Consider the following 16,292-nt stretch of genomic DNA (forward strand, 5'->3'; position numbering starts at 1 on the left):
GATCTCAGCTCACTGTAAGCTCCGCCTCCCGGGTTTACGCCATTCTCCTGCCTCAGCCTCCCGAGTAGCTGGGACTACAGACGCGAGCCACCATGCCCAGCTTAGTTTTGTAGTTTTAGTAGAGACGGGGTTTCGCCATGTTGGCCAGGACGGTCTTGATCTCTTGACCTCGTGATCCACCCGCCTCGGCCTCCCAAGGTGCTGGGATTACAGGCATGAGGCACCGCACCCAGCCCTATCTAACCATATTTTTATATCCATTAACTAACCTCTCTTCACCCCTGACCCCTCACTTCCTGACCTCTGGTAACCATCATTCTACTCTCACCTCCATGAGATCAACTCTTTTAGCTCCCACTTATGCATGAGAACATGCCAAGTTTGTATTTCTGTTCCTGGCTTATTTCCCTTAACATAATTAACCTCCACTTCCACCCATGTTGCTGCAAATGGTGGTATTTCATTCTGTTTATGGCTGAATAGTATTCCATTGTGTATAAATCCATTATGCATTGATGGAGACTTAGGTTGATACCGTATTTTGGCCATTGTTAATAGTGCTGCAGTAAACATGGGTGTGCAGATAGCTCTTTGATATACTGATTTCCTTCATTCTGGATATGTGCCCCACAGTGAGATTTCTGGATTATGTGGATTATCTATATTTAGTTTCTTGAGAAAAGTCTATAATTTTTTCTATAGTGGTTATACTAATTTACATTCCCACTAGCAGTGTACTAAAGTGTTCCCCTCTCTCTGCCCTCACCAAGATCTGTTATTGTTTGTCTTTTTTATAATGGTCATTTTAAAATTTCTATTCATTTTTTTGAGACAGAGTCTTGCTCTGTTGCCCAAGCTGGAGTGCAATCTCGGCTCACTGCAACCTCTGCCTCCTGGATTCAAGTGATTCTCGTGCCTCAGCCTCCTGAGTAGCTGGGATTACAGGTGCGTGCCACCACGCCAGGCTAATTTTTGTATTTTTAGTAGAGAGGGGGTTTCACCATGTTGGCCAGGCTGGTCTCCAACTCCTGACCTCAGGTGATCACCTGCTCTGGCCTCCCAAAGTGCTGGGATTACAGGCATGGGCCACCACGCCCGGCCTTAGTTTTTGCGATGGAGTTTCGCTCTTTCACCCGGGCTAGAGTGAAATGGCGCCATCTCAGTTCACTACAACCTCTGCCCTCTGGGATCAAGCAATTCTCCTGCCTCAGCCTCCTGAGTAGCTGAGATTATAGGGGCCTGCCACCGCACCTGGATAATTTTTGTATTTTTAGTAGAGATGGGGTTTCACCATGTTGGTGAAATGTGCATGACATTTAGAAGGTGGAAGTGAAGCAGTGCCACTATTCTTGGAAGGTTTTCATGGATGAGCAAATGGCTACATGTGGCATGTTCTTCTCATGGCCAATAGCAAAAACTAAGTCATAACATGAAAGCACATGTAAAGTTCTGTGGGGGACCAGCCTCAACACCACCCATAGGGTACCCGAAGTCCAGTGGCGACAAAGGAATGAGAAGAGATAGGTTAAGAGTTCATAAAGTTGGGAGCCAGAGGGCCAGAGCAAATCAGAGGCTGCAAAGGTACCAAGCTCTGGTCTCCACACTATTTATTGAGCACAGTCACTTAGATCTAAGAAGCAGATGTTCAGGGGTGAAACAGTGAAAGGGGGGCAATGGTGGTTTAGGTAAATTTCCTTTGTGCTGAAGCAGCATAAACTTAACTACTGATTTATTCTTTTACTTATCAGAGAGCAACTGTGGGGAGTGGGCCTAACTAGGAGCCGGCATATCTGGCCACATTCCAGTGCTTCAAAGGAGTGTCTTTCTCCTTGAGCACAGTGTTTATAGATAAGAGAGCAGGTCACGCTCTGGTCATGGGAACGTGATGGCAAATAGAAGGCTTTCTTCCTCAGAGGCCTCTTGTGGCTTTCCACAACTTATTGTCCCATATTTTTATGGCCAGTTTATACAGGCACCCCACAAGCCCTTTTCCCAACAGTTCTACCAAAAATGACTTCCACCCACATTCTATTGGCTAAATCCAATAAATTGCATGTTAGAATGCATGTTGACATTACCCATTGGTTGTGTTTTGACAATTTTCATCCACATCAAATAAGAATAAATATAGCTTATTGGCTGGGCATGGTAGCTCACAGCTGTAATCCCAGCATTTTGGGAGGACAAGGCAGGTGGATCACCTGAGGTCAGGAGTTCGAGACCAGCCTGGCTGACATAGTGAAACCCCGTCTCTACTAAAAATACAAAAAATTAGCCAGGCATGGTGGTGGGCACCTGTAATCCCAGGTACTGAGGAGTCTGAGGCAGGAAAATGGCTTGAACCCAGGAAGCAGAGTTTGCAATGAGCCACGATCGTGCCACGGCACTCTAGCCTGGGCAACAGAGCAAGACTCCATCTCTAAAGAAAAAACACAGCAAAAGAAGGAATATACCATGTTTATTGTTGATTTCCACATGGAATGGGTTAATGCATGTGTGTATCTAATTTCTGTCATTAATATTTTATCTTTTTTTTTTTTTTTTGGAGATGGAGTCTCACTCTGTCACCCAGGCTGGAGTGCAGTGGTGCGATCTTGGCTTACTGCAAGCTCCACCTCCCGGGTTCACGCCATTCTTCTGCCTCAGCCTCCTGAGTAGCTGGGACTACAGGCACCCACCACCATACCTGGCTAATTTTTTTTATTTTTTATTTTTTTGAAATGGAGTTTTGCTCTTTTTGCCCAGGCTGGAGTGCAATGGCACGATCTCAGCTCACCACAACCTCCGCCTCCTGGGTTCAAGCGATTCTCTTGCCTCAGCCTCCCGAGTAGCTGGGATTACAGGCATGCGCCACCATGCCTGGCTAATTTTGTATTTTTTTTTTTTTTTTAGTAGAGACGGGGTTTCTCCATGTTGGTCAGGCTGGTCTTGAACTCCCATCCTCAGGTGATCCACCTGCCTTGGCCTCCCAAAGTGCTGGGATTACAGGAGTGAGCCACCGTGCCCGGCCGATTTTTTATATTTTTAGTAAAGACAGGGTTTCACCGTGTTAGCCAGGATGGTCTGCTGACCTCATGATCCACCCACCTTGGCCTCCCAAAGTGCTGGGATTACAGGCGTGAGCCACTGCGCCTAGCCAATATTTTGTCTTTTTAAGAACAGATCATTGGCTGGGTGTGGTGGCTCATGCCTGTAATCCCAGCAATTTGGGAGGCTGAGGCGGGTGGATCATCTGAGGTCAGGAGTTCGAGACCAGCCTGGGCAACATAGTGAAACCCTGTCTCTACTAAAAATATAAAAAGTAGCCAGGCATGGTGGCGGGTGCCTGTAATCCCAGCTACTCGGGAGGCTGAGGCAGAATTGCTTGAACCCAGGAGACGGAGGTTGTAGTGAGCTGACACGGTGCCACTGCACTCCAGCCTCGGTGACAGAGTGAGACTCCATCTCAAAAAAAAAAGAAAAAAGGAAAAAAAAAAAGATCGGTATTTTAATGTATATAAATGAGAAAGTATAAACATAGAAAAATCTAAATTAGTCAAGTAAACACAAATGAGGCTGCAGTGAGCTATAATTGTGCCACTGCACTCCAGCCTGGGCAACAAAGCAAGACCCTGTCTCAAAAAAAAAAAAAAAAAAAAAAAAAAACAAAAAAAAAAAAACAAAAACCAGCCTATGAATGTCTCTTTTTTTTTTTTTTTTTTTTTTTTTGAGACAGAGTCTCTCTCTGTCACCCAGCCTGGAGTGCAGTAGCACAATCTCGGCTCACTGCAAGGTTCGCCTCCCGGGTTTATGCCATTGTCCTGCCTCAGCCTCCCAAGTAGCTGGAACTACAGGCACCCGCCTCAGCCTCCCAAGTAGCTGGGACTACAGGCACCCGCCACCACGCCCGGCTAGTTTTTCGTATTTTTTAGTAGAGACAGAGTTTCACCATGTTAGCCAGGATGATTTCGATCTCCTGACCTCGTGATCCGCCCGTCTCGGCCTCCCAAAGTGCTGGGATTACAGGCTTGAGCCACCGCGCCCGGCCGAATGTCTCATTTTTTAAAATAAAAGACAACCTAACCACTAGTCATTCAGAATAGTAATGGGAAACATAATAAAGTCCCATGTTCTACATTACAGTACATTGATAATTCAGATTCACATATTTGTCTGAAACGATCTTTCCTAAACCTCAAAAAATCAAGGTTTTTATTTTGAAACAATTTTAGAGTATATGCAACTGCAATAATAATACAAAAAGATCCCATGTACCCTTGACCAAGTTTTCCCTGATACTAATTATCTTGAAAAACTGTACATCACAAGCATGATGTTGACATTGAATCAAGACACAGAACATTTCCATTACCACAGGATTCCTCATGTTGCAATTTTTTTTTTTTTTTTTGAGATGGAGTCTCCCTCTGTCACCCGGACTGGAGTGCAGTGGCGCCATCTCAGCTCACTGCAAGCTCCGCCTCCCGGGTTCACGCCATTCTCCTCCCTCAGCCTCCCAAGTAGCTGGGGCTACAGGTGCCTGCCACTGCGCCCAGCTAATTTTTTGTATTTTTTTTTTTATTAGAGATGGGGTTTCACTGTGTTAGCCAGGATAGTCTCGATCTCCTGACGTCATGATCCGTCCACCTCGGCCTCCCTGGATTTTTGACTACAATGACACTTGCCAGACATTTCATCCAGAGGCAGGAAAAAATACCATCTCACAGAGAAGGGCTGCAAGAGACAATTATGGGAGAATAGTTTTTTTTGTAAATACAAAATTTTACTCTGGAATAGTTTTTAAAGACCTAATTGTGTAAGGTACAACTACAAAGTCAATAGACAAAAATGTAGAAGAATTTCTTCGTGACCTTAAAAAATAAAAATGTTTCTTTTTTTCTTTTCTTTTCTTTTCTTTCTTTCTTTTTTTTTTTTTTTTTTTTTTTTTTTTGAGACAGAGTTTTGTTCTTGTTGCCCAGGCTGGAGTACAGTGGCACGATCCTGGCTCACTGCAAGCTCCATCTCCCAGGTTCGAGAAATTCTCCTGACTCAACCTCCTGAGTAGCTGGGACTACAGGCACCTGCCACCACGCCCGGCTAATTTTTTTTTTTTTTGTATTTTTAGTAGAGACGGGGTTTCACCATGTTAGGCAGGATGGTGTCAATCTCCTGACCTCATGATCTGCCTGCCTCAGCCTCCCAAAGTTTTGGGATTACAGGCGTGAGCCACTGCACCCGGCCTCATGTTGCATTTTTATAGCCACATCCACATCCCCCTTGACCTTACTCCCTCCTTAACCCCTGTCAATCACAAAAAGAGACTAAATTTCATGAACGTATTGACTGAATGAAACAAATTTTGGATTGCATAGCATGATACAAAATATGTAATGTTAAAAAATGTACACACAAGGAATTCTGTTCTTGACAGTATTGTTGGACAAATAAGCAAAAGACCTTCTAAAAAGACAGGAAGAAAAGGTCAACATATAATTCAGAGGATAGACGGAGAAGGGAGGAGTGGGCAGAGAATGAGGGAAAGGAATATTTTAAGTGGAAATAGTTGAGAATTTTTGAGAATCAATGAAGGATGTGAATTCTTGGATTCAGGAAGTAAAAAATTAATCTCTGAAATATAAATATACATAAATCCACCCTACAATACAGTATGAATGAAGTCACTGGTTTCTTTCTGTCCAAAGGATTTAAAAATTTTACCTGGAATATTCATGGAATACAAAAGAAAGTGGTAGCAGTGACTGACCCTAGAAAGTGTGGACTGAGATACCCAACCCAAACTAGCCCACTCTCCCACAGGCCAAAATCCAGGCCTTCTTAGAAAGGGCAGAGACATGGTTCAAAATGGCAGAGATGTAGGACTAGCCTGGAAGTCAACCTCTTGGTAGACGGCAAAAGCCATCTTCAGAGAGATGCCACTACCTCTTATTACTTGCTGTGAAGCCACCCAAGTGCGTGTTAGAGGCTGGTCCTGCTGGGTGTCACACACTACAGGAGCCAAGGGCTACTGCTGCAAGCCCTACAGGAGGCTGACAAGAGTGAAACAAAACTAAGAAGAGAAACAACCTCCTCCTCTAGTGTCCTCCCCGCACTCTACTGGCAGAAATGAACATCATGCCAGGTGACAAAGGAGAAATGTTCGCAGAACCCAGTTCCAATACTGTAGAGCAGGCAATGAAGGATTCGGAGCCGAGAGGCAGTAAATTGATGGTTGACACAAAGTTTTTAAATTCCTGGAATATATTAAAAAATGAAGTGGGCTGGGTGAAGTAGGTTACGCCTGTAATCCAAGCACTTTGGGAAGCTGAGGTGGCTGGATCACCTGAGGTCAAGAGTTCAAGACCAGCCTGGTCAACATGGTGAAAAACTGTCTCTACCAAAAATATAAAAAGTAGCTGGGCATGGCTGCACACACCTGTAGTCCCAGCTACTTGGGAGGCTGAGGCAGGAGAATTTAGAAACTCAGAGGTGGAGGTTGCAGTGAGCCAAGATTGGGCCACTGGACTCCAGCCTGGGCGTGTCTCAAAAAAAAAAAAAAAATGAAGTGGGCCAAATGTGGACTTACGATGAGAATGTGTAATAAATCACGTATTATGAATAACCTACTTTTGTCCAAAAATTTATGAAATTTACATGAAATATTCCTGTTAGAATAAAAAGAAACTGCTAGCAGTTGTTGCACCTGTGGAGAGAAGGTGAGTGGCTACAGAACTGGATGTTAGGGGAGAATTAATTTTCACATTTTTGGTAATTTTTGAATTTTATAATGTGTGCTTCTATTAAACAAAAAATTTAGAAGGTTTTAAAAAATAAATGTGATGCCAAAATACATATGCCAGATACTCTTTAATCCCACTGTTGGGAATCTGCACAACAGAAACAAAAGAAGGTAAAACTAGAGTTCCAGGTGAACATTAGAAACAACTTGAATGTCTGTAGTAGGTAATGGCTCAAAATACAGACACATTCCATTCTAGAAATATTCTGAACCTTACAAGAATGGGTTACATCTTTATGTACTGACCTGGAAAAGTATTCATGATTATTGTGAAAAGGACAAGATGCTGTCAAATGTCCGTATAGGGGGTAAAATCTCCTCCAAACACATGCAACAAACACTTTCTGTGTACAGGCTGTTTGAGCATAAAGGAAGAAGAAATACACATACTGGTTATCGCAGAGATTTGTGGGAGGAGAGGAAATTGTTTTCATTTTATTTATGCTATATTTCACTGGTTTCAGTGAAACATGTAATTTTAGAAAATTTATTCTCAATAACGGTTAATACAGTAACTCAGAAACAGCATTAAAATGAAAGCAAAATTTACACTTTAATTAGTTTTCCATTTTCTCACTTAAAAACATTTGATTTTCAAGGATTACCTAAATAAATCAATACTAATGAAACATGGTGGCTTACCAACATTTTCCTTAAATAAAACAAAGACAATGTATATTTCCATCAACAAATTTCATGCTAGACTAGGATGGGGAGGGAGGAGAGGAAACCTGACTGGCTTCTCACCAGTATGAAGAGTCTGACGTAAGTTAAGTTGTAATCCATGATTAAACGCCTTCCCACATTGATAAGGTTTCTTTCCAGAATGAATTCTCTGATGGTGCGAGAAGCTTGAATGATAGCTAAAGGCTTTCCCACATTCCTTACATTCATAGGGTTTCTCACCAGTATGAATTCTTTGATGTTGAATAAGGTGTGAATGAAGTCTAAAGGCCTTACCACATATCACGCATTCATGAGGTTTCTCACCAGTATGAATTCTCTGATGTCTTTTGAGGTGTGAACACTGTCTGAAAGTCTTCCCACATTCTTTACACTCATAGGGTTTCTCACCAGTATGAATCCTCTGATGTAGGGTTAGTTGTAAGCCATCACAAAACGCTTTCCCACATTCATGACATTCATAAGGTTTCTTGCCAGAATGAATTTTCTGATGGTGCGAGAAGCTTGAGTGATAGCTAAAGGCCTTCCCACATTCCCGACATTCATAGGGTTTCTCACCAGTATGAATTCTCTGATGTATAGTAAGATGTGAGCGATGCCTAAAAGTCTTTCCACATTCTTTACATTCATAAGGTTTCTCACCAGTATGGAGTCGCAGATGTTCAGTAAGTTGAAAGCCACGAATAAAAGCTTTCCCACATTGCTTACATTCATAGGGTTTTTCACCAGTATGAAGTCTCTGATGTTGAGTAAGCTGTGATCGCTGTCTAAAGGCCTTCCCACATTCTTTACATTCATAAGGTTTCTCACCAGTGTGAATTCTTTGATGTAGAGTAAGTTCTGAGCCATAATTAAAGGCCTTCCCACATTCGTTACATTCATAGCGTTTTTCACCATTATGAATTCTTAGATGTTGTTTAAGTTGTGAGCAATGAACAAAGGCCTTCCAACATTCTTTACACTCATTGCATTTGTCACCATTTTGAATTGTCTGTTGTTTAAAAACGCATGGTGTATTAACAATTTCCGTGCATTCTTTACATTCGGAAAGTTCTTTAGAATGAGTTTTGTGGTGACTAAAATATAAATGGTAACTGAAGATTTTTCTACACTTTTTACATTCAGAGATTTTCTCTCTATCATAAAATTCTTGAGTGAGTAAAGTATGTTGGCTAAAAATGGGCATGTTTTCATGGTTAATCATAAGTTGTCTAAAATAACCCTCCTCTTGTCCCTGATGTTGCTCAAAATGACAGTTGCCTTCCCAGATATCTCTGAAAATTGATCTCTCAGGACTATGGCTTTTAAATTCCTCCATGTTAACCCACTGGAATAATTCTGTTTCATAAATATCACTTTTTGGAGGTAACTTCTGGGGCTCATCTCTGGATGCCAAGTCTGAAAGATAAGAAATACATTTTAACTCCTGATTTTGTACTATAAGAGAAATAAAATATCTATGGTAGCAATGAGAGATAACTACAAATAATTCACATAAGAAATAAAAGGCTTGGAGAACTCTTACGTGGGTAAAGGAGCACAGGGAAATGAGAGCACTCAAATGAAGGAGTTAATTAGGGAAATAGTTCAATGGTGCTGAAATTTTGATCCGCCTCTGAATTACCTTGAGAGTTTGTTGCAATTATGGATGTTTAGGAAACATTCTAAATCAACTCAATCAGAATTTAAGAGAGTTAGTCTTAGAATGAGGTCAACTGAGTCCAAGTCCATATGCTTAACACTATCAGGCCAAAGGTTTATGTGGCAGATTGTCAGCTGTTGTCAAATATCTATTTTCCTTTTTAAAAAATATCAATTGAACCCACGGCTTTTTATTTGAGAATAAAGCTGCCAATATGAACTCTGCATTTCCCAAGCTCCTTTACAGCTGGGAATGCCATGCAACTTGGGTTCTGCCTAAAGAAATACAGAAATATTATGTAATACCATCTGAGTTCTTTCCTTAAGAGTCAGGTGGCCCAAGCCCTATATTGCTTGTTTTCCCTCTTCCTCAACAAAGCTGATGGCAATATTGATTTGCTGTCATGTCTGTCACATAATGGTTTTGCAGAGTAGGTACCTTTCCAGCTTGGATTTTAATGCAAGAGAAAATTAAATTTCTATGCCTGGGTTGTATCAAAAAAAGAAAATTAATTTAAACATCTATATGGTTTCAATCACAATTGTTCTGGGTCTCTGTCACAAGCAGCTTAATCTACATACATACAAAAACAGCTTCCCACGGAAATTTTAAAACTTCAGCTCCTTGTCATAAGAATACAAGGCTTCTGCTAACCAATATAATCTCACTTTGAGTTCAATTCCTTTTTATTCATTAGGCTATAACGAAATTAATCTGTCAACAACTAGGACATGCCAAAGCTGTTCCTATGTTAGAGCTTCATAGCCTCTTCCATGTGCTAAGAATCTTTTTGCCTAGATTTTTTGTAAAGCGGGCTTCATTTCATCCAAGTCTCAGAGTAAAAGTCACTTCCTCAAAAGTGTATCCCCAATAATATTACCTAATGGAGTCCTTCCTGAAGTACTACTGGAATTACATATTCATTTATTATTCATCTTTTTAATATTTGGCCAGGCATGGTGGCTCATACCTGTAATCCCAGAACTTTGTAAGGCCTAGGCAGGTAGATCACTTGAGGTCTGGCATTCGAGACCAGCCTGGCCAACATGGTGAAACCCTGTCTCTACTAAAAATACAAAAATTAGCTGGGCGTGGTGGCACGTGCCTGTAATCCCAGCTACTGGGGAGGCTGATGCAAGAGAATTCCTTGAACCGGGAGGTGGAGGTTGCAGTGAGCCAAGATCATGCCACTGCACTCTAACCTGGGCAACAGAGTGAGACTCTGTCTCAAAAAAAAAAAAAAAAAAATATATATATATATATATATGTGTGTGTGTGTGTGTGTGTATTTTTTTTTTACCCATAAAGCTACTCAAGGAGAGAGAAATCACTATAAAACCAACCTTTACAATATAATAAGTATTCAACAATCAGTTGCTGAATAAATGAATTAAATTATTAAGGAAAAGGAATTAAGATGAAGAGAAACAATACAAAGATAACAGTTGACAATCATAATCATTTAATGCCCTTAAATTTGTAATAAATACTGAACATCTCTCCATGTTTCTATTCACTCCTACATCTACTGCACTGATTTTATATATAAACACATACGTGGCCGGGTGCGGTGGCTCAACCACACTGTACAGATGTTCAAAACTGTTTTCTATCCTTATTCTAAATGCTTTTTCTGTTCTTAAAAATTTTGTTTTTTACTTTTTAACTTTTTTACTTTTTAACTAATCCCAGCACTTTGGGAGGCTGAGACGGGCGGATCACGAGGTCAGGAGATAGAGACTATCCTGGCTGATACGGTGAAACCCCGTCTCTACTAAAAAATACAAAAAACTAGCTGGGCGAGGTGGCGGGTGCCTGTAGTCCCAGCTACACGGGAGGCTGAGGCAGGAGAATGGCGTAAACCTGGGAGGCGGAGCTTGCAGTGAGCTGAGATCCGGCCACTGCACTCCAGCCCGGGTGACAGAGCAAGACTCCGTCTCAAAAAAAAAAAAAAAACACATACGTAAATAAACCATGTACTTGCTTATCTATAACAAGCCACTCCAACTGAGTGGCTTAAAACAGTAAGCCATTTATTATTACTGTTACTACTGCTGTTGTAATTATTAGTGAAAACCAAGTCATGCTTTGTTACCCAGGTGAGAGTGGGTGCAGTGGTGCAATCACAGCTCACTGCAGGCCCGACCTCCTGAGCTCAAGAAATCCTCCTACCTCACTCAGCGTTTGGAGAAGCTGAGACTATAGGGGTGTGCCACTATGCCCTGCTAATTTTTAAATCTTTTTTTTTTTTTTTTTTTGTAGAGAAAAGATCTCACTTTGTTGCCCAGGCCGGTCTTGAACCCCTGGTTTCAAGTGATTCTCCTGCCTCAGCCTCTCGAAGTGCTGAGATTATAGGCACGAGCCACCACACCAGACCCATTTATCATTATTGTCTTTCAGTCCTGAGGATTAACTGAGCTCAACCAGGCATTCCTTACTTGGTGTTTCTCCAGTGACAGTCACACATTGGTCAGGCTGGATCATTCCAATAGCTTCCCCACTCACATGTCTGGTACCAGACCTGAGGAAATATGTAAAGCTTGGGACTGTACCAGCTGTGATGCCTGGGGCTTTCTATCCTTATGTGGTCTCTCTACATGGTATGCCCAGCATAGCTGTTTCAAGGTAACAGATGCCCTCTTACCTGCAACTCAAGACTCCAAAAGCATATGGGAAATGCAGGGAGGGAGGGAGGGTATGTGAGCATATGCCAGGCACAAGCTGTCTACTTTTATGACCTAGCCTCAGAAATCACAAAGTATTTCTATTTGTTGGAAACAAGTCACTTAGGGCTGTCCCATTTTCAAAGCAGGAAGTTAGACTCCATTTTTTTTTTTGGTGGGGGTGTTCGAGGACTGTCACAGAAATGGCAGACATGGTGTGTGTGTGTGTTTTTTGGTGGGGGAGGGGCACAGAGTCTTGTTCTGTAGCCCAGGCTGGAGTGCAATGGTGTGATCTCGGCTCACTGCAACCTCTGCCTCCTGGGTTCAAGCGATTCTCCTGCCTTGGCTTCCCAAGTAGTTGGGATTACAGGTGCCCACCACCATGCCCAGCTAATTCTTGTATTTTTAGTTGAGACAGGGTTTCACCATGCTGGCCAGGCTGGTCTTGAACTCCCAACCTCAGGCGATCCACCCGCCTTGGCTTCCCAAAGTGCTGGGATTAAAGGCATGAGCCACCGTGCCCAGCCAGCAGACATATTTAAAACAACCACTACACTCACACACATACTTATTAAGCACAGATATAAGCACAAACACACACTTTTCTACATCACTTCCTTACAGAAGACGTTTTTACTAAGTGAACATACCTGTGAAACCACCACTTAACCAAGAAACAGAACATTACCAGGAACCCAGAGCCCTCAAGGCCCTTCCCAGGCTTACCTTACCCACGAAAGGTAAGCAGTATCCTGCCTTCTTACACCATGCAGTGGGTTTTTGTCTATTTCTGAATTTCAAATAAATGGAATGATATAGGATGTACTTTTTTCCTCCAGCACCTTCTGTCCAGTACCATGTGTGAAGTTCATTTGTAATATTACATATAGTAGTAGTTTCTTCATTTTCATTACTATATAGCAGCAGTACGCAATGGGTGGTCCCAGGACCATGGAGGGTACCTGAGACCCTATCAGGAAGTCTGTAAGGTCAAAGCTATTTTCATACTAATCCTGAGACATTTGTCTTTTTTACTTATTCTCTTAACACTGGACAGGGGAGTTTCTGAGAGACTACTAGAAGTGTGATAACATCACATTCTGAAATCTAACAGAATGCGTGATTATGTGTTTCTGTGTGTTCTAGAAGTTTCTATAGTAGGTTTGGGGAATAAACATGTACGTTCAGAGATTAGTTTTGTTATCAGTACTTCTACTGTGCTCTTAAAAACTGTATTTTATACCTGCTTTTATGTCTGTAGCCTCATTATTGTCCAAGAAATTATTGTGAAATCCCCAAGTTTTCCATGTACCTACATGGAAACAAAAGAATACTTCATTTTAGAATAATATTTTATTATACAATAAAAAGAGAATATGTATTTCTTTTTTTTTAATAGACAGAGTTTCGCTCTTGTTCCCCAAGCTGGAGTGCAATGACACAATCTCGGCTCACTGCAACCTCCGCCCGCCAGGTTCAAGCAATTCTCCTGCCTCAGCCTCCCGAGTAGCTGGGATTACAGGCACGCACCACCACGCCTGGCTAATTTTTTGTATTTTTAGTAGAAATGAGGTTTCACCGTGTTAGCCAGGCTGGTCTCAAACTCCTGACCTCAGGTGATCAGCCTACCTAATCCTCCCAGAGTGCTGGGATTACAGGTGTGAGCCACCGTGCCTGGCCGAGAATATGTATTTCTTATACTTGAAAATGGATGTTGGGTTTTTTTGTTTTTTGTTTTTAGAGACAGAGTATGTGTTTTTTGGTGGGAAAGGGGCATGGAGTCTTGCTCTGTGCCCCAGGCTGGAGTGCAATGGTGTGATCTTGGCTCACTGCAAGCTCCACTTCCTGGATTCAAGCAATTCTCCTGCCTCAGCCTCCCAAGTAGCTGGGATTACAGGCGCAAACCACCGTATCCGGCTAATTTTTGTATTTTTAGTAGAGATGGGGTTTCACCGTGTTGGCCAGGCGGGTCTTGAACTCCTGACCTCAGGTGATCCCCCCGCCTCAGTCTCCCAAAGGGCTGGGATTACAGGTGTAAGCCACCGTGCCTTGCCAGTTTGTTTGTTTTGAGATGGAGTCTTGCTCTGTCACCCAGGCTGGAGTACAGTGGCACAGTCTCAGCTCACTGCAGCCTCTGCCTCCCAGGTTCAAGCAGTTCTCTGCCTCGGCCTCCTAAGTAGCTGGGATTACAGGCACATGCCGCCACATCGGCTAATTTTTTTTGTATTTCTAGTAGAGATGGGGTTTCACCATGTTGGTCAGGCTGGTCTCGAACTCCTGGCCTCAAGTGATTCGTCTGCCTCGTCCTCCCAAAGTGCTGGGATTAGAGGTGTGAGCCACCGTGCCTGGCCAGGTTTCTCTATTTTTTGAGACTACTTTTATTATTAAAATATCTGGCCTGGTGTGGTGGCTCACATCTGTAATCCCAGCACTTTGGGAGGCTGAGATGGGAGGATTACTTGAGTCGAGGAGTTTGAGACCAGCCTGGGCAACATAGCGAGACCTTTTTTCTACTAAAAAAAATAAAAAGAGAAATATCGTTGGGTGTAGTGGTGTGTACACCACCTGTGGTCCCAGCTACTTGGGAGGCTGAGGTGGGAAAACTGCTTGAGCCTGAGAGGTCCAGGCTGCAGTGAGCTGTGATCACTCCACTGTACTCCAGCATGGGTAAGAGTGAGAGACCCCATCTCAACAACAAAAAAGTTCTGTTGTACAACCCTGTGCCCACACTTGACAACACTGCATTGTGCACCTAAAAATCCACTAAGAGGGTAGATCTCATGTAAAGTATTTACAACACAAGAAAAATTTTAAAAGTGTTTACATATTTAATAAATACTTTTTTCTATTTCTTAGCACATAATACCAATGTAAATATTTATGATAGCAATCATAGTTAAATTTCTCAATATTTGTTTTTGAGAAACACTTTATTATTTTTTGAGAAACACTTTATTTCCCACTTTATTGAGGGAAAATTGACAGTTAAAATTTATATATTTAAAGCATACAACCTGATAATTTGATATACATTTACATTGTGAAATAATCACTACAGTCAGCTAACTAACATATTCATCACCTTATATAGTTAACTGTTTTCTTTTTTTTTTTTTTTCTGGTGAGAACATTTAACATGTACCCTCAGCACATTTCAAGTATACAATACAGTACTGCCAACTAGAGTCATAATATATTATGTCAGATCTTCAGAATCCACTCATCTTGCACAACTGAAGCTTTATTTTATTTATTTATTTATTTATTTTTGAGATGGAGTCTCGCTCTGTTGACTAGGCTGGAGCGAACTCAGCTCACCACAACCTCCGCCGCCCAGGTTCAAGTGATTTTCCTGCCTCAGCCTCTTGAGTAGCTGGGACTACAAGCATAAGCCACCATGCCTGGCTAATTTTTGTATTTTTAGTAGAGGCGGGGTTTCACTATGTTGGCCAGGCTGGTCTGGAACTCCTGACCTCGTGATCCACCTGCCTCGGCCTCCCAAAGTGCTGGGATTACAGGCGTATGTGCCTGGCCGCATAACTGAAGCTTTATACTTTTCGACCAACATCTCCCCATTTCCCCTACCCATCTCATTATTCTGTTCTCTGCTTCTATGACTTTGGCTATTTTTGGTGCTTTTTTTTTTTTTTTTTTTTGAAATGGAGTCTCACTCTCGCCCAGGCTGGAGTGCAGTGGCATGATCTCAGCTCACTTCAACCTCTACCTCCTGAGTTCAAGTGATTCTCCTGCCTCAGCCTCCTGAGTTGCTGAAACTACAGGCACACCCCACCATGCCCGGCTAATTTTTGTATTTTTAGTAGAGATGGGGTTTCACCATGTTGGCCAGGCTGGTCTCAAACTCCTGACCTGAAGTGATCTACCTGCCTCGACCTCCCAAAGTGCTGGGATTACAGGTGTGAGCCACCGTGCCTGGCAAGATTTTGACTATTTTGTTGTTGTTGTTGCTGCTGCTGTTGTTGTTTGAGACGGAATTTCACTCTTGCTGCCCAGGCTGGAGTGCAATGGTATGATCTCAGCTCACTGCAACTTCCGCCTCCCGGGTTCAAGCGATTCTCCTGCCTCAGCCTCCCGAGTAGCTGGGAATACAGGTGTGTGCCACCACGCCCGGCTAATTTTTTGTATTTTTAGTGGAAACGGGGTTTCACCATGTTGGCCAGGCTGGTCTCGAACTCCTGACCTCAGGTGATCCGCCCACCTCTGCCTCCCAAAGTGCTGGGATTACAGGCATGAGCCGCCACACCAGGCCAAAATTAGACTTTAGGAAAGTTTGTATTGGCCCCTGTGAGCTTGACAGCTTCCAAATACTTAGACTTTTCTGACTAGATGAGTGGTGTTATTAACAAGTATGATTTTTTGGCTATTTTATAAGAAAATGTGTCAAAGTCTGGAAGATCTGCATAACTAATTGGAGCAATATTTTCCAAATAACTAATGAACCATGTTACAAAACAGGTACCATAGATAAGAGAACCATTCAAAGAACAAGACAGACTAGTGAGTTTTAATT

The 16,292-nt window shown here is 42.3% G+C and overlaps 2 protein-coding genes across 4 annotated transcripts in view; one reads left to right on the forward strand and one right to left on the reverse strand.

Moving 5' to 3' along the window:
* Positions 1 to 16,292, forward strand: part of ZNF382 (zinc finger protein 382) — a 93,214-nt gene that overhangs the window by 52,131 nt on the left and 24,791 nt on the right. The window lies entirely within an intron of this gene.
* The window catches only part of ZNF461 (zinc finger protein 461), a 38,599-nt gene continuing 27,880 nt past the window's right edge, over positions 5,574 to 16,292 (reverse strand). For 2 of the 3 annotated variants that reach the window (XM_050769047.1, XM_050769049.1), the window contains 2 exons: positions 13,008 to 13,076; positions 5,574 to 8,857 (listed from right to left, as the gene is read on the reverse strand). In XM_050769047.1, the coding sequence (XP_050625004.1) occupies positions 7,470 to 8,857; positions 13,008 to 13,076 (1,457 nt within the window). In that variant the 3' untranslated portion in view covers positions 5,574 to 7,469. The remainder of the gene's footprint in view (positions 8,858 to 13,007; positions 13,077 to 16,292) is intronic. The other variant, XM_050769048.1, reaches the window with a different exon arrangement.

Source organism: Macaca thibetana, chromosome 19 (assembly GCF_024542745.1).
Source record: "Macaca thibetana thibetana isolate TM-01 chromosome 19, ASM2454274v1, whole genome shotgun sequence".
Classification (NCBI taxonomy): domain Eukaryota; kingdom Metazoa; phylum Chordata; class Mammalia; order Primates; family Cercopithecidae; genus Macaca; species Macaca thibetana.